The sequence below is a fragment of the Globicephala melas genome, chromosome 4 (genome assembly GCF_963455315.2).
Source record: "Globicephala melas chromosome 4, mGloMel1.2, whole genome shotgun sequence".
NCBI classification, from domain to species: domain Eukaryota; kingdom Metazoa; phylum Chordata; class Mammalia; order Artiodactyla; family Delphinidae; genus Globicephala; species Globicephala melas.
This window is the reverse complement of record NC_083317.1, coordinates 59,424,686-59,450,423: the sequence shown is the minus strand read 5'-3', so window position 1 is coordinate 59,450,423 and position 25,738 is coordinate 59,424,686. Positions and strand designations below refer to the sequence as shown.

Here is a 25,738-nt window from a genome sequence, read left to right as displayed (position 1 = left end):
GTGACAATATTTATTACTTTTATGACTTGACTCATAAAATACAAACACAGCTCCTCTGAGGCTCTTGTAACTTGGCTATATCACCTTCTATCTTTTTATATTGCCGTTATCATCTGACCACCTGGTCAAGCCTGCCCCTTTATTAAAATTTTGAGAATATGGTTATCTTTCTCTTTATCCGAAGTGTAAATAATTATACTGAATGATATTAACACCATGTGCCTAGTCAATCAAATCACATCAGCCTCTGAGCTTCTTGACCTCTTCATTTCCCATGACCTTTACAGTTTATCCACACACGTTCACAGCCATCCACTGGGCACTATTACCACAGTTTATTAGTTTACTAGGACCTCCATAACAAAATACCACAGTCTGGGTGGCTTAAAGAACAGGGATTTATTTTCTCACAGTTCTTTAGGCTAGAAGTTTAAGATCAAGGTGCTGACAGGTTTGATTTCTTCTGAGACCTCTCTCCTTGCCTTGCAGATGGCCACCTTCTCACTGTGTCCTCACATGATTTTCCCTCTGTGTCCTAGTCTCCCCTTCTTATAAGGACACCAGTCCTATTGGATTTGGACCCACCCTAACAACTGTATTGTAACATAATTACCTGCTTAAAGGCCCCATCTCCAAATACAGTCACACTCTGAGATACTGGGGGTTAGGACTTCTGCATAAGAATTTGGAGGGACATGATTCAGACTACAACATCTTGTAAGAACTCAACTTTAAAAGTCTACTATTCCAATATCTCACATTCTAACCTCAACCTCTCTTCTATCCAGCCTGTTAACTTAGCTACTTCTGCTCTACTTGTTCTCTGAAGTCACAGGCACCCCTTGTTCATTCACCATTTGCTTTTCCTCACTCATTAGTCCACTCTTGTCTTAAGTTCCCCTATATCCGGCTTAAATGTAATGATTCTTTTCAGTAGGGTTCAATAGCACTCTTCCAATGCCTTGAGCTCCCTTCTCTTTTTTTCATACACTTCTGGCAAAAATCCATCCCTGAATGCCCCCAACTGATTTGTATTTGCCTACAGTGATTACCAAGGGCAGCTGGAGGTAGTCATACATCAGAGAAGATTAGCTTCTCCATAATTTAGTGACTCAAATGGCCTCAACACAATTCATGGTATGGCTTAGCAATCCTATGACATTGTTCTTATCAATTCTCTTTCACCCACAATGAACACTTAAAAACTTCTCCTCTCCTCAAAGCTTCAAGCCTCCCACTAGTTCGCTCACTCTCATTCTCAGCATCACTTATTTCATAGAGTAGGAGCCCTTTGCCAGGAACTCCTTTAACTTCCCACTACCAAACGTAAAATCCTGTTACCTCTTCATGTACCTGCTCCTCTTCCCTTTTTTTTTTTTTTTTTTTTTTTTTTTACAATAGAGGTGCTGTGTGCCTTCCTACTTGAGGCCAATTCTCCCTTGTGACCTTTGGATTCTACTCCCACTTTTTTCAACATTTCACACATTTATTTTCTCTTTTCTGTCATATAAATTTAACCTTACTTGTTAAATGGATTATTTCCATCAGTATTTAAATATATTCAAAACTCTCATGTATAAAAAATAAATTCCTTGACTTCATGTTCTCCTCCAATCACTGCTCCATGTTTCTCCTCCCAATTTTCTTAAGGGGATTGTTTATTCCCACAAACTGCATTTCCTTACACCTACTCCGTCCTTTACACATTCTTACGAGTTTCTTGTGTCTCATAAGTCCACCAGATCAGCTCCTCTAAAGATACCGGTGGTATCCATTTAACAGTTTTAGTTCTTATCTTCTTGCCCTCTTAGCCTCAATTGACCTTGTTGAGCCTCACTTCCTCTTTGAAATACCATCTTTGTTTGATTTGGGGGACATTATGCTCTCCTTGTTCCTTCTCTTACATCTTGTCACTCCTTCTCAGTCTCCCTTACTCAGCCATTGAGTGTTGTTTCCCCGAGGCTCTGTCCCAGTCTCTCTTCTCACTCTGTTCTCTTCACCTAGGTGATACTACCAAGGCCACAACTTTCTTAAAAGCCCAAATGTGCCACATGATATTTGCACATGGTATGTCCTTTACATAGCATGCTCCCTCAAACCCTCCCCTAAGTCATTATAAAAATATCTTCTACTCATCCTTCACCTTGAGACTTAGGTACCACCTTCTCAGGAAGCCTGTACAACCTCCTTACTCTTGTGGTATCTCTGCAACACTTATTGCAGTTATAATTTACATTTATTTATATGATTTGTTAAATGACAGGCTCTCCCATTGGAGGTAAGCTTCATGATGGCAGAGACAATCCCTATTTTTCTTGTTATAATTTTGCCTCTAGCCCTCTACAAAATTCTGAACACATAATAGGTATATAATAAGTATAGAATAGAATAACTGAATGAATAAACATTTCAAATAAACATTTTGAATAACGTTTCTGTAGACTATCAAGATGGGGATTTCCCACACATGGTTAAATACATGATTTTGGACTGGACTAGAGAGATTAATCTGCAGTCTAATTGCTTGTGAGTGGTAATGAAGCCTTGATTGGCTATAAGATTTCCCAGGGCATGTTTATGGAGAGAAAGAAGAGGGAAGTGAACAAAAATCTTGGGGACATCCACATTAAATGAACTCAGGCAGAGAGAGGATGATCAGTCAAAGGAGGCTGAGGTTGTATATGCCATTCACATACTGCAGATTTTCCTTGGCAGTCCTAATTTTAATATTCTGCTGTTTGGGATAACATTTCACAACCAAATTTTGGCTCAGAAAATATGGCATCTATAAGGGAAATGAATCTAAATCTAATTTTAACACTTAACTCATTAATTAATGATATAATTGTACTAATAATTGTGTATAGTGATTAATAAGATTGACTAAGTTCCTCACTGTGGTTATTACTGGTAATAAGTATCTTTTAAAAATGGCTAATATACATAGCAATTATAGTTTCCCTGGTTTAAAATCTTTATGAACTGTGCTTCTAAAAATTTGCCTAAATGTAAATGATATGTTTTAATTTTGTTTTTAGCCTGAAAGTACTTTACTGATTATTTGTGAGAATGACTATGTTCTTGAAGCTCCATTTCCAACTATAAAGGAGGAAGAGGAGGACCATGATGTAGTTTCCTATGAAATCAAAGACATGTGTATAAAATGTTTCCATTTCTCAAGTATCAAATCTAAGATTCTGGTACGAAATACCCTTGAAGCATTGTCTTCTAATTTTTTTTCTTTCTTAGAATATAAAATATCCTGTGTTAAGTGCTGGGAAAATACGAAGAAGAAGAATAAGACATAGACTTTTACTTTAAGGAGCTTATTTGGTAGAAAGCAGCTTATTGTATTAGAAGGTGGTAATGAGTAGATATTAAAATCACAGTGCAAAGAAAAGAATTTTAGGGGCACGCAGAGGAAAGAATATATGATTCTGATAGAGGGGTGAGAGGAGGTCAAGGATGACTTCATGGAGGTGATATTTAGTATTTAAAGAATGGGAAGGATTTTGACAGGTTGAAAATGAGGAGGAAGGCAATAAAAGCTGGGAGAACATCCTGAGGGAAGGCAGAGTTGCAAGAGTTTTGGAGTTTTCGATAAATGAAGAATGGACCATGAAGCAGAGGGATGCAATTTGTGGAGGGGTGTGACAGGAGTCTGTGACCACCACATGGAACCCCTTAAATGTTAGCCAAGATGTTTTAATTTAATTTTGGGGCCATTGGAATCCATTTTGAATTTTTGAGGAGGCGATTGATGTGATGAGATCATATAAATTTGGAACTTAATTCTAAGAGGTAAATGGAATAAAGAGGTAAAAGATGGGAGTTAGGGATGCCAGTGCTGGGGGGCTTTTGCAATAGCCAGTTGATAGAGGCTGAGGGCCTAAATCACTGTACCGCTAAAGATAGAGCCAGCTTCCCCCGTGGACTATGTCAATCCACCAAATTCATGGATTGACAGTGATAGGCTCTGAGAGAAGCTATATTTAACTTCTCTATTAGGAAAAAAAAGGCAAAATAATTTCTGTAAAACCAGGATCAATAGGAGTTATGAAGAAAGTCATTCCAAAGATTTGAAAATTTTAACAATAAAAATATATTCCCAACTTGATAATAATCTTTAAATGACATTATTTGTTACATTAGAGCTGTAAATTTTTCTAGGACTCTGTCTTCCTCCTACTTTCTTTAATAATAGTGTGAATGAATGAATGAATTACGGTTTTTTTAATCTCAATATCTCTTTTGCACAAGAGATTAATAGAAATTGCAAAGAGAAAGAAACAAAAGGAGTTGAAGGAGAAGGAAAAGGAAGAAAGGAGGAAAAGCCTAGAAGCAGAGATGGGAGAAGATGGAGAAAAGGAACTCCAGGAGGAAGAGGAGGAGGAGGAGGAGGAACCATTACCCGAAATCTTTATTCCTTTAACCCCCTGTCACATCCTCTGTGGATTTTACTCTGGGCCAGGGAAGTTCTGGGTTTCTTTGGTAAGTAATAATGTAATAAATTTTTATCTCAACCCTAATCTAATTATAGGTATTATTTTCCATCACTTTCTTACTTCCTTACTCTATGGTAAGACTTCAGCTATTAACTACTACCGAAGGTGTGAATTTTGATGAATGAATGTGTTTGTTTTTATATCATCTTAATATGTTTTATAAGTCTACTTATTGTATCTGTTATCTGTGACAATCACACATTTCAGAAGGTCAAAGGGGAGGAGAATTAAAGGTAGAAGGGCAAAGGGCTAAGGGGTTTTCCAGCTGTGTTTATCATTTTAAAATTTTGAATATGATGGCAGCACAGTCCACTAGACTTTTGCTTACCTTTCATTATCTACAACTATGCTGTGTGGCTGCATGGAAGTCTGGGAAGCTGACTGTTTTTAGATGGTCACATTGCCACCCTGAGTGAAATTGGGACTTGGCTAATAAGGAAGAAGAGAAAAATGTGAGACAAGTACCTGCAAATGTTACAATAATGTGACAGTTACATCCCCTATATATTTTCTACCCTTATAAAATATTTTATTTATCTATTGCAAACAAGATTTCCTTCATTATGAATTTGTCACAAATTTCAATTCCATTCACCAAAAAAGTACTCTTTCACATATACTTTTTTTTTCACGTATACTTTTATGTCAATTATTATCCCTAATTCATAATTGGTATCAGATCTTTGGCCAGGCCAGGAGACTGCCTAGCTGAGTACTGTTGCTATAAGGAGTGATGAGAGTTAACTCCATTCCTCTTCAACATTTCTTAGAAATATATCTTTGATGGCAACTTCTAAGGAGACAAGCAGCAAGAAGGATAGGAAGTAGTGATGGAGGCACCTTAGGATTCCATGTATTAGTGCCTTGACCTTTTATCTTCTGTGCTTCATGAAACAATTATCGATGGCTACTGTTGTGTGGGGTTCATGGGGTAAAGGAATAATTAAGACATGATCCTGCCTTCTGAAAGTTCCCTCATATCATGAGGGAGAGAAGCACAGAAACAACTGTACAGTAATATGATAGAGTTCTAGTGTCCTTGAAACATATGCAAGAATTATTAATTATTTGACAAACTTTTTTTTTTTCTTTTTTTGCGGTACGCGGGCCTCTCACTGTTGTGGCCTCTACCGTTGCGGAGCACAGGCTCCGGACGTGCAGGCTCAGCGGCCGTGGCTTGTGGCCATGGCTTACGGCCCCAGCCACTCCGTGGCATGTGGGATCTTCCTGGACCGGGGCATGAACCCGTGTCCCCTGCATCGGCAGGCGGACTCTCAACCACTGCGCCACCAGGGAAGCCCTGACAAACATATTTAATGCTTACCTTTAGGGGTGCCAGATAAGTATTACATGGGACGTACTTATACTAAAAACATATTTGTTGTTTATCTGAAATTCAAATTAACTGTGCATCCTGCATTTAAAAACTTTTTTCCTGGTTTTACTGAGATATAATTGACAGGCAACTTTGTATAATTTAAGGTATATAGCATAATGATTTGACTTGCATGTATCATGAAATGATTACCACAATAAGTTTAGTTAACATTCATTCTGTATTTTTATTTGCTAAATCTGGAAACCTGCTTATTATATACCAGTCACCATTCTAAGTGACCACCCTATAAAATAAGCACTCTTCATAATTTGCATTTTACATAAGAAGAAACCAAGGAGTGGAGAGGTTAGGTAACTTATCTGAGGTTGTATAATTAATGAGGGGTGGAACCAGGATCTGGACTCAGGCAGTCTGGGTCTAGAGTCCACACTCTTAACCATTAAACTACACCAGCATACAAGGTCAAGGCATAGTTCAGAAGAAGTGACACTAACCCTGCTTGACTCAACTATTTGCCAACTCTGTGCCTGTATCCAAGCAGATGCTGCAGAAAACCAGTCTCATTTTGAAGGCACGACCACAGTTCTCAAATCAGTACTCACAGTGCAGGCTGGTTCTACTGCCCAGCCATGTTCACTTTCCCACTTTCCAAACTATCGCTTTAATTCTTCTCCCATCAATCACTTTGTACCTTCCCTCAACTTCTAATGATAACTTTATCTCACATTTCTTTTCTTTTTCCTTTTCCTTTTTTTCTTTTTTTTCTTTTCCCCACTGAGTGGCTTACAGGATCTTAGTTCCCTGACCAGGGATTGAACCCAGGCCCCGGCAGTGAAAGCACAGAGTCCTAACCACTGGACTGCCAAGGAATTCCCATCTCACATTTCACTGAGAAAATGAAATAAAAACAATCAGATGGAATTTCCTTATCTTGTCTTAATGAGATCTAATGTCCTATGGAGATCCATACAAGTTTGTCTGCTACTGTTAAGAATCGGTGAATGGTCCCCTGCAACTTTCCAAGGACACTATTCCAAATGGCCTCTTGATCCCATCCCCTCTCACTTTCTCAAAGATTTTACTTCTGAAATAAACTGGCTGGTCTCCTGTATCTTCAACCTCTCTCTGTTTACTCAGTTCTTATCGTCAGCACATAAACATGCTCCTAGTACTTGATTTTTTTCTTTCACATCTCTTTTCTTCTCATCCACTTCTCCTTTATAGGAAAACTTGAAAGAATTGTCTCTAGTCACTGACTTCATTTCTTCACATCCTATTTGGTTTTTAACACATTCCAGTTAGGTTTCTAGCTCCACCACTTCAAGTCATCAAAGATTTTCCTACTGCCAAGCTCAGTGGTCACTTCTCTGTCCATTTGACCTCTCAGAAACATTTGATAAAGTTAACCCTCCATTCTTCTTAAAGCATTTTCTTTTTTGGCTTCCATGACACCACCATCTGCTGGCCACTCCTTTTTAGACTCTTTTGCTGGCTTCTTATATGTTGAACTAGCTTTGAACTTTGAAGTACTCTAGGATGTGGTCTTGGGTGCCCTCTTTCTTGCTAGATGATTTTATCTGGTCCCAAGATTTTAAATATCAAATATATGCCAATAAATTTCATTTTTATCTCTAGTCTTGACCTCTCCTCTCATATTCGGACTTGTATGTCCAACTTGACATCACTACTTGGCACCTCAAAATGGACATGTCCAAAATATAACTTTTTTTTAATATTTATTTTTATTTTGGCTGCTCTGGGTTTTAGTCACGGCACATGGAATCTTTAGTTGCGGCATGTGGGATCTTTAGTTGCATCACGTGGGATCTTTAGTTGCGGCATGTGGACTTCTTAGTTGTGGTGTGCGGACTTCTTAGTTGCAGTATGTGGACTTCTTAGTTGTGGCATGCATGCAGGATCTAGTTCCCCAACCAGGGATCGAACCTGGGCCCCCTGAATTGGGAGCACAGAGTCTTACCCACTGTACCACCAGGGAAATCCCCAAAATATAACTTTTAAATCACACTTGCCCTGTGCAAACCTGCTCCATCTCCATTTCAGTAAATGGGACAACCATCCATCCAGTTACTAAGCCAAAACTCTGAGAGTTGTTAATGATTATTTTCTTGCCTTTACCTTTGATATTCTTATTTCAAAGTATGTCTTTTGTAAGCAGCACATGGCTAGGCTTTTCTTTTTAATCCTGTAGTAAAATCTTTATTTTAATAGAACATTGTGTCCTTTTATATTTAATGTAATGGCTAATATATTTTAGATTAAATCTACCATCTTATTATTTCTGTTTATCACACCAATTCTACGTTTGGTTTTTCACCTTCTATCAGATGATTAGGTAGTTTCCCCCCCAATTTTCCTCCTCTATTAGGTTATTAGTTATACTTTTTTTTTTTTACTATTTTGTTTTTAGTGGTGATGCTAAAGGTCATAGTATATATCCTTAATTTAATATAATTTGATACAAATTTATTCTTTTACTAGCTCTAGAGAAAAAAGATCTTAGGGCACTTTAGTGTTGTATATCCTCCCCCTCACCTCATTGTCACATTTTATATATATATATATATATATATATATATACACACACACACATACACACACACACACACATATATATGTATATATAAGTTTGGGGTTTTTTTTTTGCCTTGTGCCTATTTTGCCTTTAAAACTTTTAGTTCTTCTGTATATTTTCTTTTTAAAACTTTGATATCTTATCATCTTTTGTCTTCTATTCTGCCATCTATATCTTTTTTTTAAAATTTATTTTTGGCTACATTGGGTTTTTGTAGTTGTGCGGGGGCTACTCTTCATTGCAGTGTGCAGGCTTCTCATTGTGGTAGCTTCTCTGTTGCAGAGCATATCCTCTAGGTGTGCGGGCTTCAGTAGTTGTGGCATGCAGGCTCAGTAGTTGTGGCTTGCGGGCTCTAGAGCACAGGCTCAGTAGTTGTGGTGCACGAGCTTAGTTGCTCTGTTGCTCCACGGCATGTGAGATCTTCCCGGACCAGGGATCAAACCTGTGTCCCCTGCATTGGCAGGTGGATTCTTAACCACTGCGCTACCAGGGAAGCCCTATGTACATCTTTTTATTGTTATTTTTTGTTACCTATGCATCTTTTTTTCTCTTGTTGCTTTGAAGATTTTGTGTTAAAAGGTGTAACTTCTTTATTTTTTTATTGAAGTACAGTTGATTTACAGTGTTGTGCCAGTCTCTGTTGTACAGCAACGTGACTCAGTTATATACATGCAGACTTTTTTTTTTCATATTCTTTTCCATTATGGTTTATCACAGGATATTGAATATAGTTCCCTGTGCTGTACAGTAGGACCTTGTTGTTTATCCATCCTGTATATAATAGTTTACATCTGCTAATCCCACACTCCCAGTTCTTCCCTCTCCCACCCTCCTCCCCCTTGGCAACTACAAGTCTGAACTCTATGTCTGAGTCTGTTTCTGTTTTGTAGCTAGGTTCATTTGTGCCATATTTTAGATTCCACATATAAGTGATATCCTATGGTATTTGTCTTTCTTTTTTTTGACTTCAGTTAGTATGATAATCTCTAGTTTCATCCGTGTTGCTGTAAATGGCATTATTTCATTCTTTTTTATGGCCGAGTAGTATTCCACTGTATATATGTACCACATCTTCTTTATCCATTCATCTGTCAGTGGACATTTAGGTTGTTTCCATGTTTGGGCTATTGTGAATAGTGCTGCTATGAACATAGGGGTGCATGTACCTTTTGAATTATAGTATTGTCTGTGTGTATGCCCAGGAGTGGGATTGCTGGATCGTATGGTAATTATATTTTTAGTTTTCTGAGCAACCTCCATACTGTTTTCCATAGTGGCTGCCCCAACTTACATTTCCACCAACAGTGTAGGAGGGTTCCCTTTTCTCCACACCCTCTCTAGCATTTGTTATTCGTAGACTTTTAATGATGGCCATTCTGACAGGTGTGAGGTGATACCTCATTGTAGTTTTGATTTGCATTTCTCTAGTAATTAGTGATGTTGAGCATCTTTTTATGTGCCTGCTAGCCATCTGTATGTCTTCTTTGGAGAAATGTCTATTTAGGTCCTCTGCCCATTTTTTGATTGGGTTGTTTGTTTTTTTGTTGTTGAGTTGTATGAGCTGTTTGTATATTTTGGAAATTAAGCCCTTGTCTGTCACATCATTTGCAAATATTTTCTCCCATTCCATAGGTTGTCTTTTTTTTTTATGGTTTCCTTTGCTGTGCAAAAGCTTGTAAGTTTGATTAGGTCCCATTTGTTTATTTTTGTTTTTATTTCTGTCACCTTGGGAGACTGACCTAAGAAAACATTGGTATGATTTATGTCAGAGAATGTTTTGCTTATGCTCTCTTCTGGGAGTTTTATGGTGTAATGTTAAAAGGTGTAAATTCTTCATATATCTTCCTTGTGGGTCATTGCATTTCTTGTACTTCAATACATTTGTATTCAGTTTTTAGAAAATTCTCAGACATTTATCAACCACAGTACTGCTTCTGGTCCACCTTTTTAGTCTCTTCTTGTGGGATTCTAATTTTGTGTATATTAATCATTATCATTATGTCCCATGTAGATCTTACACTCCTTTTTAAAAAATTTTACATCTGTATTTTCTCTCTCCTGCCTTACTCTATTTTTTCTGATTCTGTTCCAGCTTCATAACTCTAGTTTTAGCTGTGTCTAGTTGCTTTTAAACCAATCTATTGAATTCTAATTTTTGTCATTTTATTTTTCAGTTCTAGAATTTTTATTTTTTCCATTATCTACTTTTTTATAGACCCTAGTTGACTTCTTTCTGTATTGCCTTCAAAGGCCTTAAATATATTAATCAGAGTTATTTTGAAGTCCATTTTGAAAACACCTCTATCACTATTTCTTGTACTTTTGTTTCTTTGGTCTGTTTTTTCTTTTGATTTTCAATCAAGACTTTTCTTTGTTAGTATACCTAGTTTTTTTTTTTTTTAATAATTGAACGCTGGATCTTGGCTGTCAAAAACTGTAGCATCAGCTTGAGTTTCTGTATATTGCTGTTGTCTCCTGAAATTTATTTTTAGTTCTGGAAAGCAACTAAAAATCCTAGATCAGTTTCATCCAGTCAGTGATTGAGATGACTTGAAATTAGGTTTTACTTCCTACGAGGTCCAGTCTATTTCTGGTTTATCCATATGTGTGGGATATAGTGCTCCAGGGTTGCAATGGAAAGCCCAGTGGAAGGTGTGTTTACAATGGCTCCTTCTTCTTGGAGGACCCTGGGAATTCTTTGCCTTTCCCTAAGCCCATGACACTACAGATTGCTCCGCTCAATTTCTTAACCTCTTAGCTGCCACTTTCAGAACTGGCAGTTGCCTTAGGGAGAAAAAAAATCTCCTGGACTGGAAATCTCTGAAAACCATGATCTACAAAACTCTATTGTTAAATACTGCTTATGCCGAATAATCCTTAAAATAAAATGGAATTCAGTATGTAGATAGAAATGATATCTCTTGGGCTTCCCTGGTGGTGCAGTGTTTGAGAGTCCACCTGCCGATGCAGGGGACACGGGTTCGTGCCCTGGTCCGGGAAGATCCCACATGCCGTGGAGCGGCTGGGCCTGTGAGCCATGGCCGCTGAGCCTGCACGTCCGGAGCCTGTGCTCCGCAATGGGAGAGGCCACAACAGTGAGAGGCGCGTGTACCGCAAAAAAAAAAAAAAAAAAAGAAATGATATCTCTCATGTATTGTCTTTTTTTTTAATATTTATTTTTACTTATTTATTTTGTCTGTGTCGGATCTTTGTTGCAGCACGTGGGATCTTTCATTGCAGTGCATGGGCTCTTCCTTGCGGCACATGAGCTCAGTAGTTGCAGTGCGTGGGCTCCAGAGTGCATGGGCTCTGTAGTTGTGGGTGCATGGGCTCTCTAGTTGAGGTGCACGTGCTTAGTTGCCCCGTGGCATGTGGATCCTAGTTCCCCAACAAGGGATCGAACCCACGTCCCCTGCATTGGGAGACAGATTCTTAACCACTGGACCACCAGGGAAGTCCCTCTTGTATTGTCTTTTAAGTAGGAACAAATCATTGTAAGGTGTTTTATTTTTATAATTATGTAGTTGCATATAAATTAATAATAGATTTTATAAAGCATCTCCATCTGTAACCATAGAAATCACACAAAAGTATATGTTTTAAGACACCTATTTTATGTGTTAAAATTTGAAATAATCAAAAACTCCTCATGTGTTCATAGGTTTCTTATATTCAGGTACTACCTTGTATGTTATCTATCTCTTTTCCAGGGTGGCTATGATTCTGGTTTTCTATATCACTGTGAGTTTCCCCCATATGACAAAAGCAGTGATATCACAGAAAAGAAAGATGAACCTTTTGATTTCCGTCTTCTTGAGGATACAGAGGATAATCCCATCACAGCTATCACTTTCAGGTGACCAGAATTTCAGAAAGCTTTAAAAAAAACTATATCCCATTACTGTCTGTTTTTGTCCATCATTAATATTGTCAATTTTAAAGATCTGTCCAAATGGAGGAGTATTCAAACAATGTTTAGTTAAATAAATCAAATGACTAAAGTAGAATCTAAGCTACTCCTGAAACTACTTAAATTCCTTCTATCAAATATTCTGTCAGAATTTGTCACACAGTTCAATTGTATGGATTTTCTTTCTGTTACTTAGGAGGATGCTACTGCACAGTCAGATAACGAAAGTTCTGGGTTACAATGATTCTGGAAAGATCACTAATTGAATCATTAGTCCTTTAATAATTAAGAATTAAGCATATATCCTGGTCATTCTTTTGAAGACCAAATATAATAGCTCCAAATTTCAAATTGTCTTTTTCTCCTTCTATTCTTTTGTATTAGCTTGCTAGAGCTGCCATAGTTTGTTAGGGCTTCAGCATATGAATTTTGTGGGGACACAACTTACTCCATAACATCTTTGTTTTTAAAACTTTAGTCATTTTTCAATTAACTTAAAATTAAACATTTTCAGATTAATGTGAAGAACGATTTACTTTCCTTTTGTTTCATAGCATTAACCAAGAAATGATGTTTTGTGGAATGCAAAATGGAGCAGTTCGAGTCTATATCCTAAATAAGAATGATCCTTCATTGACCAATATGGAGGACTACTGGCATTTCAGCATGCATGACAATAATTATGGATGCATTAATGCCATCTCCACTAGCTTTGATGACCGTTTCTTGGTGACTGCTGGAGCAGACAGTAATATCTTTGTTTTCAACATTTTTTCTGAATTTGAGTTAAAGAAGGTCATGAAAGCCAAGGTGCCATCTCCCAGGGTATGTAACTGACTAATAATAATAACTTTATTTTAATATTGTGATGTTAAAATGCTCATATTCTTTAAAAATGAAACTATTTAGACGCAAATACCTTGCAGTCTAATCTTCCTACCAGTATTATAATTTTGCCTTTCTGGTGCCTCTGTTATCAAATATGAAAGATGTTGAATTCACCTTATTACTAAAGGTGTAGAAGTCCCTCTATTAAAAAGACTGTCAATTTTTCTGTCTCCATCACTTTCACAAAGTTTTTTTGTTTTCAAGATGCCCAACTTTTTTCTGATATATTTTGCATTCTGTTTATTCATTTGCTTATTGAGGAGGCATATGTGGGATATATACCATAATTTGTACCTTTGAAAGGGGTTGTAAAAATATTATTATCTTTAGTATTAGAATGTGAGAGTTTTATCAAAGATTCAGGTAAATTATTGGCTTTGTAATGAAGATTGAGGGTTTGAATCCCCAAATTATATCCCTTTGCCCTATCACAAGACCTAAATTTTCTATTATCAAAATGGTTCCTTTGGAGAGAAGAGCTAACACCTATCCTTCTCAAACTCTTCCAAAAAGTTTGGGAGGAACACTCCCAAACTCATTCTACAAGGCCACCATCATCCTGATACCAAAACCAGAAAGGTATCACAAGAAAAGAAAATTACAGACCAATATCACTGATGAACATAGATGCAAAAATCCTCAACAAAATACTAGCAAACAGAATCCAACAACACATTAAAGTATCAACACCATGATCACGTGGGATTTATCCCAGGAATGCAAGGATTCTTCAATATATGCAAATCAATCAATGTTAATATTCATGTTAACAAAGAATAAAAACCATGTGATCATCTCAATAGATGCAGAAAAAGCTTTTGACAAAATTCAACACCTATTTATGATAAAAACTCTCCAGAATGTGGGCATAAAGGGAACCTACCTCAACATAAAAAGGCCATATATGAATAAACCCATTGCAAACATCATTCTCAATGGTGAAAAACTGAAAGCATTTCGTCTAAGATTAGGAATAAGACAAGGATGTCCACTCTCACCACTCCTATTCAACATAGTTTTGGAAATCCTAGCCAAGGCAGTCAGAGAAGAAAAAGAAATAAAAGTAATACAAATTGGAAAAAAATTAAAACTGTCACTGTTTGTAGATGACATGATACTATACATAGAAAATCCTAAAGACAGCACCAGAAAACTACTAGAGCTAATCAGTGAATTTGGTAAAGGTGCAGGATACAAAATTCACAGAAGTCTCTCGCATTCCTATACACTAACAGTGAAAGATCAGAAAGAGAAATTAAGGAAGCAATCTCATTTACTATCGCAACAGAAAGAATAAAATACCTAGGAATAAACCTACCTAAGGAAGCAAAAGACTTGTACTCAGAGAACTATAAAACACTAATGAAAGAAATCAAAGATGATACAAACAGATGAAGAAATATACCATGTTCTTGGATAGGAAAAATCAACATTGTGAAAATGACTCTACTACCCAAAGCAATCTACAGATTCAGTGCAATCCCTATCAAATTACCAATGGCATTCTTCATAGAATTAGAACAAAAAAATTTAAAATTTGTGTGGAAACACAAGACCCCAAATAGCCAAAGCAATCTTGAGAAAGTAAAATAGAGTTGGAGGAATCAGGCTCCCTGACTTCAGACTATACTACAAAGCTACAGTAATCAAGACAGTATGGTACTGGCATAAAAACAGAAATATAGATCAATGGTCTAGGATAGAAAGCCCAGAGATAAACCCACACACCTATGGTCACCTAATCTATGACAAAGGAGGCAAGAATATACAATGAAGAAAAGACAGCCTCTTCAATAAGTGGTGCTGGGAAAACTAGACAGCTACATGTAAAAGAATGAAATTAGAACACTCCCTAGGACCATACACAAAAATAAACTCAAAATGGATTAAAGACCTAAATTTAAGACTGGATACTATAAAACTCTTAGAGGAAAACAGAAAAAACACTCTGACATAAACCATAGCAAGATAGTTTTTGACCCACCTCTTAATGAAAATAAAAACAAAAATAAACAAATGGGACCTAATGAAACTTAAAAGCTTTTGCACAGCAAAGGAAACCATAAACAAGATGAAAAGACAGCTCTCAGAATGGGAGGAAATATTTGCAAATGAAGCAATGGACAAAGGATTAATCTCCAAAATATACAAACAACTCATGGAGCTCAATATCAAAAAAAAAAAATCATAAAATGGGCAGAAGACTTAAATAGACATTTCTCCAAAGAAGACATAGAGATGGCCAAGAAGCACATGAAAAGCTGCTCAACATCACTAATTATTAGAGAAATGCAAATCAGAACTACAATGAGGTACCACCTCACACCAGTCAGAATGGCTATTATCAAAAATCTACAAACAATAAATGCTGGAGAGGGTGTGGAGAAAAGGGAACCCTCGTGCACTGTTGGTGGGAATGTAAATTGATACAGTCACTATGGAGAACAGTATGGATGTTCGTTGAAAAACTAAAAATAGAACTACCATATGACCCAGAAATCCCACTACTGGACATATACCCTGAGAAAAACATAATTCAAAAGAACACATGTACCCCAGTGTTCATTGCAACACTATTTACAATATCCAGGACATGGAAATAACTTAATGTCCAACAACAGATAAATGGATAAAGAAGATGTGGTACATATATACAATGGAATGTTACTCAGCCATAAAAAGGAATGAAATTGGGTCATTTGTAGAGATGTGGATGGACCTAGAGTCTGTCATATGGAGTGAAGTAAGTCAGAAAGAAAAACAAATATTGTATATTAATGCATATATGTGGAATCTAGAAAAATGGTACAGATGAACCTATTTCCAGGGCAGGAATAGAGACAAGGATGTAGAGAACAGACATGTGCACACAGAGGGGTAAGGGGAAGGTGGGATGAAATAGGACATTAGGATTGACATATGTACGCTACCATGTGTAAAATAGATAGCTAGTGGGAACCTGCTGTATAGCACAGGGAGCTCAGCTCTGTGCTCTGTAATGACCTAGATGGGTGGGATGGCGGGGGGAAGGGTGGGAGGGAGGTCCAAGAGGGAGGGAATATATGTATACATAAAGCTGATTTACTTTCTTGTACAGCAGAAACTAACACAACATTGTAAAACAATTATACTCCAATAAAAAAAAATGGTTCCTTTGGATAAAATGACTAATAACTGTTAGAATTGCTTCTAAAGCATAAGGGATTGTATTAGACCAAAGTTAAAATTCCTGTGAACACACTGGCTTCCTATTTAACAGGTAGCCTGCTTCAAAAGAATATGCAAAGAATGTAGGGAAGATTTGAGCAGGTAAATTTTCATTTCTGTTAATAGCAGCAAAATTTGGAGAATGAACTGTTGTCTAATGAGGTCAAGCTAAGGAAGAGGAATTTTCCAGAAGGGAAAGTGTATGAACAAGAAGAAAATCTTTATCTTTCTACTTAGCGCCAACTCTCTATGGAAACCCATATGGGATAGAAAAAATCCATTCCACATTTGTATAATGGTCTCCTTTTATTTATGACTGCAATAAATATTTCTGAAGTCACTGAAGCAGCCTCTGCTTTTTAGAAGGCAAAATCAGAAAGAATTGAATAAACAAAATAAAAAACTAAGCTCTGCATAGGTCTGAGGTTCTTACCATATTTTAGAATCACAGGGGAGCTCTTAAAACTATACATGCCTGAGCAGTTAAATCAGAATCTCGGAAAGTGAGGCCCAGGCATCAGTACAGACATTCTTCAACATGAGATACGATGGGATTGTGCCCTGATAAACCCATCAGAAGTTGAAAATACCATAAGTTGAAAATGCATTTAATACACCTAACCTACCAAACACCACAGCTTAGCCTAGCCTACCTTAAACGTGCTCAGAACACTTGCATTAGCCTACAGTTGGGCAAAATCATCTACCACAAAGCCTATTTTATAATGAAGTATTGACTATCTCATAATTTGTTGAATACTGTATTCAAAGTGAGAAACAGAATGGTTGTGTGGGTACCGGTTGTTGACCCTCATGATCATGTGGCTGCCTGGGAGCTGTGGCTGCCTGGGAGCTGTGGCTGCAGCAGCTGCCCAGCATCACGAGAGAGGATCTACCACATGTCCCTAGCCAGGAAAAGGTCAAAATTCCAAACTTGAAGTATGCTTTCTACCAAATGCAAAGTCGTCAAGTTGACCGTTGTAAGTAAGGGACCGTCTGTATTTTATAAAAGTCACCCCTCCCCCCAGCCCCCGTGGTTCTAGAGTGCAGTCACGATTGAGAACAATTGGCAGGTGTTTTGGAACTCTTTGGAAGCACCCTTGTTTAACTCAAATTTATTGTAAACAGCTGAGGTCAGGAGAGAGTTGGCTGATATCAGCATCAAATCCTGGAAATCATAACTGATATTGGAGAAGCAAGGGGCTTAACTCTGAGCAATAAAAGAATAGAGTTCAGTCAAGTTGTATCCTAAGTGATTAATAGTAACTAAAATATATTAGCCATCACTTGTCTCTTACATTGGTCATGTTTTATGACTTCACTTTATGAAAATCATAAACCTTGTCTTATATAAATGTAGATTTATATTTTATGTGTGTAAAGACTAGTACTGTAATAAAACAACTTGATCGAAAGAGAATCTTTATTTCTTTACAACAAATGATAGCGAAACAGAGACCTATGCGCTATGAAGAGAACAGAAAATAAGTTCAGTTTTACTTAAGAACTGGTTAGCTAGCAAACTAGGACTTTTTGTTTCATTCACTGGGTTATAAATCCTCTTCTTTAACAGCCTAAGACATTTTTCAGCACAGCACCTGAATAAACAAAGTACTTCTAAGTGATTTACTTCATAGTACTTAATTTAAACTGATTTCCTTTCTAAAGGGAGAGTCATATTTCTGATTTCATATCTTTCTCAAGGAGAGGGATTATATTCTGTGTATTTCTCACTGAATATCTGTGATAAGATCAAGTGAAACACTTAAAATTTAAAAAATATAACTTTTTCCTTGTATGCACATGAGGTATTGTGGTGGGAATCAAAGCATGTATGAAAGGAATATGCTAAAAAAACAGTACTTTAAAATAAATGATCTAGAGCATTTTTTTGGTGTATTTTTTGTTAGTAACACATGAATATTACTAATTCGTATTTTGGAGGGGAATATGGTGATATTAACATTTTGCATACATGTGATTTTCTTTCTACATACCTTTCTACATACCTCTTTAAATGAAGTAGAAACAAATAAGTTTTTTTCCCTAGTTTATTTTTTGTGACAATACTTTCCAGGCCTACGGTTGTTAGAAATTAGCAGAGAAAACCCTTCAATTTACTACTTATTAGATATTTTAAGGTAAATATGCAATTTAAAGGAGCTAAGCTTTTACTCCTTTTCCTACAGGTTGGAATAGAAACAGAGCCAACTCCAGAAGATATTGAAGATCCTAAAGCCTACAGGTATGGGAATTTTCGATCAATACCTAATAGGACTGGGCTTTTGCAAAACACACCAACATTTTACCAAAGCTGACCAAGTTAAATGAATTTCCAAATTATTAAATACAAATTTTCTCTGCTGTTTCTCTGTCTTTAACCTGTTACCTTTTAAAATTTCTGTTTTCAGTATTGAGAATGCCAGAAGAAAAAGAGAACATGACAAGTTAATGAAAGAAGGGGAAGAAGTCAAGGCTGAGAAGAGAGAACGAATCAAAGCTTTAAGGAATCAATTACAGGAACTACTACAGATGAATGAAGAATTACCAAAACATATGCAGTTTAAACGGACAGTAAGCCTAAAATAAATTTGATTTTAATTTTAACATATGCTATTTCTGAATTGAGGCTGCTATTTTGCCAACAAGTAGGAACACTTAAAACGATCTTTAAATTTCCCTTGTCTGGTTTGTCAGTGTGTTGGCAGCAACTAAACTACTGTGGAACTTGTCATGCAACTTGGTGTGGATGTAGATGAGCCTCTTTACACAAAGTTTATTTCTGGATTTAGCTACTTCACATTTTTTTGGTAATAAGATATAAGTTTGAATCTGGTTATCACCATACCTAGCCAAGATATTTAACCGTTGGATAGGTACATACTATATAATTTGATTCTCTGTGGTTCCTTTTCCATAATTCATCAACTCTATTGAAAAGATAGTACCTGTTCATCCACAAAGTTTCTAAAAGATGACTTAGTATAGTTGTAGCTATGGGGACAATCACCAAATTGTTTAAGCCAATATTGTATTAAATTTTTTTCTTCTGTGACTTGTTGCAAAGCCCCATTTACCTCCTAGTGATAACTTTTTTCCCTAATTTTTTTTACATTATCTTAAATGGAATTACTGTCAAGAGCCTAATCAAATAAAAACTCAGAATTTATTATCCTGACTATACCCATGGGTTACCCAGTCCTATAATTCCAGAAGCACTTAGCCAATTTCGTATTAAAAAAAAAAACTGTGGTGAAATCATAATGATTAATTCATTATATTGGTTAAAAGACCAACTTATAATGGTTAAAAGATGTTTGTTATTTTACTAAGAAAAGTGTTGATACTTGCAGAATATGGTTACATAATTCAAAATAAAGAACAACTGAGGTATGTTCTGTGGCTAAGCATTTTACATACACCATTATTTAAAGCACCAACACACCTGGAAAGAATAATTACTTTCAATTCAGTGTGAATGAAGGCCCTGATATTTTTCCAGGAGTGAAGGAAAGAAACACGAGGCCCCTAAGTATCCTTATGGGGAAAATGGCCCCTTTGGTGAGGGATATTCAACCAGAACTTGGTTATATCCAGAAGACACCAAAGACATTACTGTCTTTCCTAGGTGGGGAGTCACATGGGAAGGAAGGATCAGCTAATGATCAAGTGCCATGAACTTTTACCCCATGCCCAGCTGGTTATGTAATAGTAGTTATTCTGGGGTGGAGAGAGTTCCTCTTTTTTTTTTAAAAAAAACTGTTTAAACTCTCCAAATATTCTGTTAGCATTCATTGTTTATATTGTGGGAAAAATCTTTTAATATGTAACTGTATTTTCATCATTGTTAATTATTTCTGGGAACTTTTCTCCATATTTTGTGACAGTAAAATCAAAAGTATGTTGTTTTTTTCTAGAATGAGAGAGTTTATGATACTTAGGAGACAGTTATGATGTAGCATAAAATTGAGGACAAACCTTAAAAATCTGTACTTATGTATGAAATAGGATTGATAAAGTCTATCGATAAAGGTACTCATTTTGATGAACAAATCTACTTATCTGCAGGATTTTGATCTAGATTCCAAAATTCGTGCTGAGATTGACAGGAAAACAGCTAATAAAATTCAACGAGTGGAAAAGGAATTAGCTTGGGAAAAAGAGAAACACCAACTTGGCCTAAGGAAGCTACAGAATAGGTAGGATGCATATTTCTTGCAAGTTAAGATGTTTGAGAGCATATATTTGAAGAAAGTAGTTTCCAGTGGCTTTATTGAAGTGGTCAGATTAAGAGGTCTCCTGAAGTACCTACTAACTCCTAAAATCTCAAGGAATCCTCTTGTCAGTGCTACTGACTTCCTGAGCTCACTCCTTCCTAGTTTAAGTCTGCAAAATTTTTTGCAAACCAAATTATGTCATACATATTTACTTTCGGTTTTTAACAAACTATTTATTTTATAACTAATTAACATGTGAGCATGTATATATTAGAAAATTAAAATAGAGCCAAGGGGGCTTCCCTGGTGGCACAGTGGTTAAGAATCCACCTGCCAATGCAGGGAACACGGGTTCAAGCCCTGGTCCAGGAAAATCACACATGCCACGGAGCAACTAAGCCTGTGCGCCACAACTACTGAGCCTGCATGCCACAACTACTGAGCCTACACTCTAGAGCTCACGAGCTGCAGCCCACAATGAGAAGACTGTGCACGGCAATGAAGAGTAGCCCCCGCTCGCCACAACTAGAGAAAGCCCAAGCACAGCAACGAAGACCCAACACAGCCAAAAAAAGAAATAAAATTCAAAAAAATTAAAAAAATAAAAGAACTTTTATAACACTCCAGAAATTTCCCTCGTGGCCTCCTCCTGATAAATATTTACTCTCCAAAGATGAATGTTTATCACCATAGATTAGTTGTGTCTGTGAACTTCATATACATGGAAAGCTGCAGTATGAACGCTTTTGTATCTGGCTTCTTTATTCAGTATCATGCCTAAGATTACCCATGTTGATGCAGGTAGCAGTACTTCATTCATTTTCATTGCTTTGTAATATTCTATTAAATGGTTATACCACAATTTATTAATCCATTTAACTGCTGATATTTGAGTTGTTCCTATTTTTTGGCTTCGATGAATAATGCTGACATTCTTGTGCATGTCTTTTGGTGGACATAAGCACTTATTTCTGTTTTCTATATAATCAGGAGTGGAACTGCTAGACCATAGGTTCTAAGCATGTTTAGCTTTATTAGACACTGACAAACAGTTCTCCAAAATGGCTCAATTTATTTATACTCTGATCATCAATGTATGAGAATTCCAATTGATTCCCATTGTATTCATTTTCTAGGGCTTCCATAACAAAGTACCACAGACAGACTGGCTTACAATAACAGACATTTATTATCTGATAATTCTGGAGACGGGAAGTCCAAAATCGAAGTGTTGACTAAATTGGTTTCTTTTGAGAGCTGGGAGGGAGAATCTGTTCCATGCCTTTTTCTGAGCTTCTGGTGGCTTGGCCAGCAATCTTTGGTGTTTCTTAGCTTGTAGATGCATCACTCTAAATTTTCTGTCTTCACATGGTGTTCTCTCTGTGTTTCTTCGTATAATATTGCCTCTGTGCTTGTCCAACTTTTCTCCTTTTATGAGGACATCAGTCATGTTGGATTAGGATCCACCCTAATGATCTCATTTTAACTTGATTACCTCTGTTAAGACCTTATTTCCAGATAAGGTCATATTTTGAGTTACCTGGGGGGTTAGGACTTCATATTCTTTTGGGGAGACACAATTCAACCCATAACACTCATGCTTGCCATCACTGGGCATTGTCAGCTCTTTAAATTTCAGCTATTCTGTAGTAGTGTCTCAGTGTGATTTAAATTGGCATTTTCCAGATGAGTGACGATTTTCAGTCACTTTTCCTATACTTACTGGTTATTTTTATATTCTCTTTTGTTAGGGGTTTGCTCAAGTCTTTTGTTCATTTAAAAATTAGGTTGTGGGAGTTATATATTCTGGATGAGTCTCGTCATACACATGACACATGTATATATGACATATCTATGTGTGTGTATGCATGCATGTAAAATATCTTGCCCTACTCTGAGGCTTGTCTTTTCATCCTCATTATAGTGTCTTTTTGAACAGAAATTTTTCATTTTAATAAAGTTTAGTTTATCAGTGTTTTGCTTTGCAATTTATCAATATTTTCACTAACTTTTTATGGTTAGTGCTTTTATGTTGTAGTTAAGGAATCTTTGCCTATTCCCAATTCATGAATAATTCTCCGTTTTCTTCTAGAAGCTCTACTGTTTTGCCATTATCTATCTTGGGTAATTTTTGTGGGTGGTGTAAGATAGCGATCAAGTGTCTTTTGTTTCTATATGGATATCCCATTGTCCCACTGTCATTCGCTGAAAGGACCATCCTTTCCTTACTAGATTGTAGTGATGGTTTTGTCAAAAATCCGGTAACCACATATATATGGGTCTGTTTCTAAACTCTTCATTTTATTCCATTGGCCTGTCTGTTTTTGCGCTAGTGTCACAAGACCTTAATTATTCTTGACATCTGATATTATGAACCCTCTGGATTGTTCTTCACCTTCAATATTGCTTAGGTCCTTTGCACAGAATAAGTTTGTCAACTTTCATGACAAAACCTAGGATTTTGATTGGAATTACATTGAATCTATAAATCAACTTAGACATAAAAAGATGAGGAAATAATTGTGAACCAGCCAAAAATAACAACAATTAAATTGATGAAGAACTTTTAAAAGATAGATGTCTGTAAGCTATAAGAGAAAGCTGAACTGGAGAGTAGTACAGACTCCTGAGCTTAATGTTTTTTATAGGGACAAATAGGGTAATATGTACATACATGTATCACCACCTGTTATCTATCATGTATGTAATATATGAAATATTATATATAATAAATGAGATAATAGATAGGAAGATGAATTACATTTCCTCAGAGTTTGATATAATCCATTTACCTTTAAACTGTAGTCTGTCTGAAAATTTTTGACTCTTCATACTATCAAAACAATGGTATTATACTGTTTATAATGAGATGTTTAGTATTTTCATTAAGAAGAAAATTCGACTTGCTCTTTAATCAAGTCCTATTCAAATTCCACTACATCCTTGTTGGGTTGGTATAAGCATGGTTGAATTTTGGATCCAGTGTGATATAGTGGTATCATTTATCAGCATAGTACATTGTGATCTTATTTTATTATGTAATAATCATGCAGCATGATTAAACTGGTGATGATTGCAAATAATTTTTTTCCCTTCAGATTTCGTGATTCGTTGGAAAGCGATACTATTGTGGTTCATGCCATACAAAGTGAACACAAGCTATCCTCCTATAGGCTTGTGAAGTCCTCTAAATACTCCAAATCCAAACGGCCAAGTCAATCAGAGAGAAGAGCGAGCAAATTTGAGAGGTTTGAAAAAGAAGGAACTGGAAGAAAGGACAGTCAGAGAGATACAGGTAACCTAAATGACAAGAAGGCTCTTAAGTCCCTATTTATTAAAACTTCAACGTTGAATTATCTTTTTGTGAGCAGAACATTTGACTCCCAGTCATGGGACTGAGAGTGGATGAGAGCACCTGGTGCTGTGGATTTCTTACTTCCCATGTCCAGCTGTTCTTAAATCTAGGATTTCCCCAGATGCTAGTTTTCCTAGGCAGTGTTTGTTCCCAGATTCCTGGGCCCCATCCCAGAGGGTAGGGCTAGAACACAGCATTTCACACTTTTCCAAGAGCATATGCTTTAAACAGTGATGAGCTGAGAATACAGATGTGAAAATAGTGCCTCTAATCCCTGCGCCCTGCCTCTTGTGACTGCCTGCAGGATGACTGCAGATGAGTAGGAGGAAGACAGGAATTCTGGGAATGGCTTGCAGAGCCCAGTCAAGGATAAAGGTCACTGTAGCCTGGCCAGATCTAGACTAGTGCCCAGGATACAGTACTGACCTTAATACTGGTTCACTCTCTTCACTGAGAAACCTTTAATGGCTTCTTTCTGCCTCTAGGATAAAATCTGAAACCATTATCCCCATATTTAATCCTTCCACAATATCCCTAATTTATTTCCAATAGCGCATTCTCATACTGCGTGATTGGCATGTTTAGCTTATTGTCCTGCTTGTTGCTTCCTAATTATGTCTGAAACTTCCACATCCAGGTTCCTGATGGAGTGACCAATTCACTCCTCTCCTCTCTGAATTCTCCCCAGTCCTTGGGGATCCAGATCAAATTATACTTTTAATTTTTTAATTGAAGTATAGTTGATTTACAATGTTGTGTTAGTTTCAGGTGTACAGCACAGTGATTGTTATATTTATATTCTTTATCAGATTCTTTTCCCTTATTGGTTATTACAAAATATTGAGTATAGTTCCCTGTGCTCTACAGTAGGACCTTGTTGGTTATCTATTTTATATATACAAATTACACTTTTACTATAAAGCCTTTCTGTGGCCACTCAGGCCACATTAAAATATTATTTTACCATGGTGCCATATATTTGAAATATGAAATGAAATGGTAGCTTATAACTATATGACCATCCATATTATTTAACTTTTTTTGTGTATATCCAAAGTATATCTCTATGCAACTTGAACATAGAGTAATTCCCCCAGTAGATACTTATAACTGATAAAATCAATTATTTTAATTAATTAATTGTTATAGAAGTTTAACTGACCTACAAAACTGTTAGTTCTAGGTATGCAACATAGTGATTCCATATTTCTATACATTACAGAATGATCACCATGATAAGTCTAGTTATCATCTGTTACCATACAAAATTATTACTACGTTATTGACTGTGTTTCCTATGCTGTACATTTCATCCCCCGACTCATTTATTTTGTAACTGGAAGTTTGTACCTCTTAATCTCCCTCACCTATTTCATCCCCCCACCCCCTCCCCTCTGGCAACCAGCTGTTAGTTTTCTGTATCTATGAGTCTGTTTCTGTTTTATTATGTTTGTTCATTTGTTTTGTTTTTTTAGATTCCACATATAAGAGAAATCATGCAGTATTTTTCTTTGTCTGACTTATTTCAGTCTAATACCCTCTAGGTCATCCATGTTGTCACAAATGGCAAGATTTTATTTTTTTTATGGCTGAGTAATATTCCATTGTGTGTGTGTATAATATATATATATATATGTATACCACATCTTCTTTATCTGTTCAGCTATCGATGGACACTTAGGTTGCTTCCGTATCTTGGCTATTGTAAATAATGCTGCAGTGAA

At 36.5% G+C, this 25,738-nt stretch overlaps 1 protein-coding gene across 1 annotated transcript in view; it reads left to right on the top strand.

Annotated features, from left to right (window-relative positions):
• CFAP44 (cilia and flagella associated protein 44) overlaps positions 1-25,738 on the top strand; it is a 133,832-nt gene that overhangs the window by 64,427 nt on the left and 43,667 nt on the right. Inside the window, exons 16-23 of the mRNA XM_060298054.1 lie at positions 3,039-3,200; positions 4,261-4,491; positions 12,148-12,293; positions 12,902-13,172; positions 18,632-18,687; positions 18,854-19,016; positions 20,511-20,641; positions 23,758-23,954. Coding sequence (XP_060154037.1) covers positions 3,039-3,200; positions 4,261-4,491; positions 12,148-12,293; positions 12,902-13,172; positions 18,632-18,687; positions 18,854-19,016; positions 20,511-20,641; positions 23,758-23,954 — 1,357 coding nt within the window. The remainder of the gene's footprint in view (positions 1-3,038; positions 3,201-4,260; positions 4,492-12,147; positions 12,294-12,901; positions 13,173-18,631; positions 18,688-18,853; positions 19,017-20,510; positions 20,642-23,757; positions 23,955-25,738) is intronic.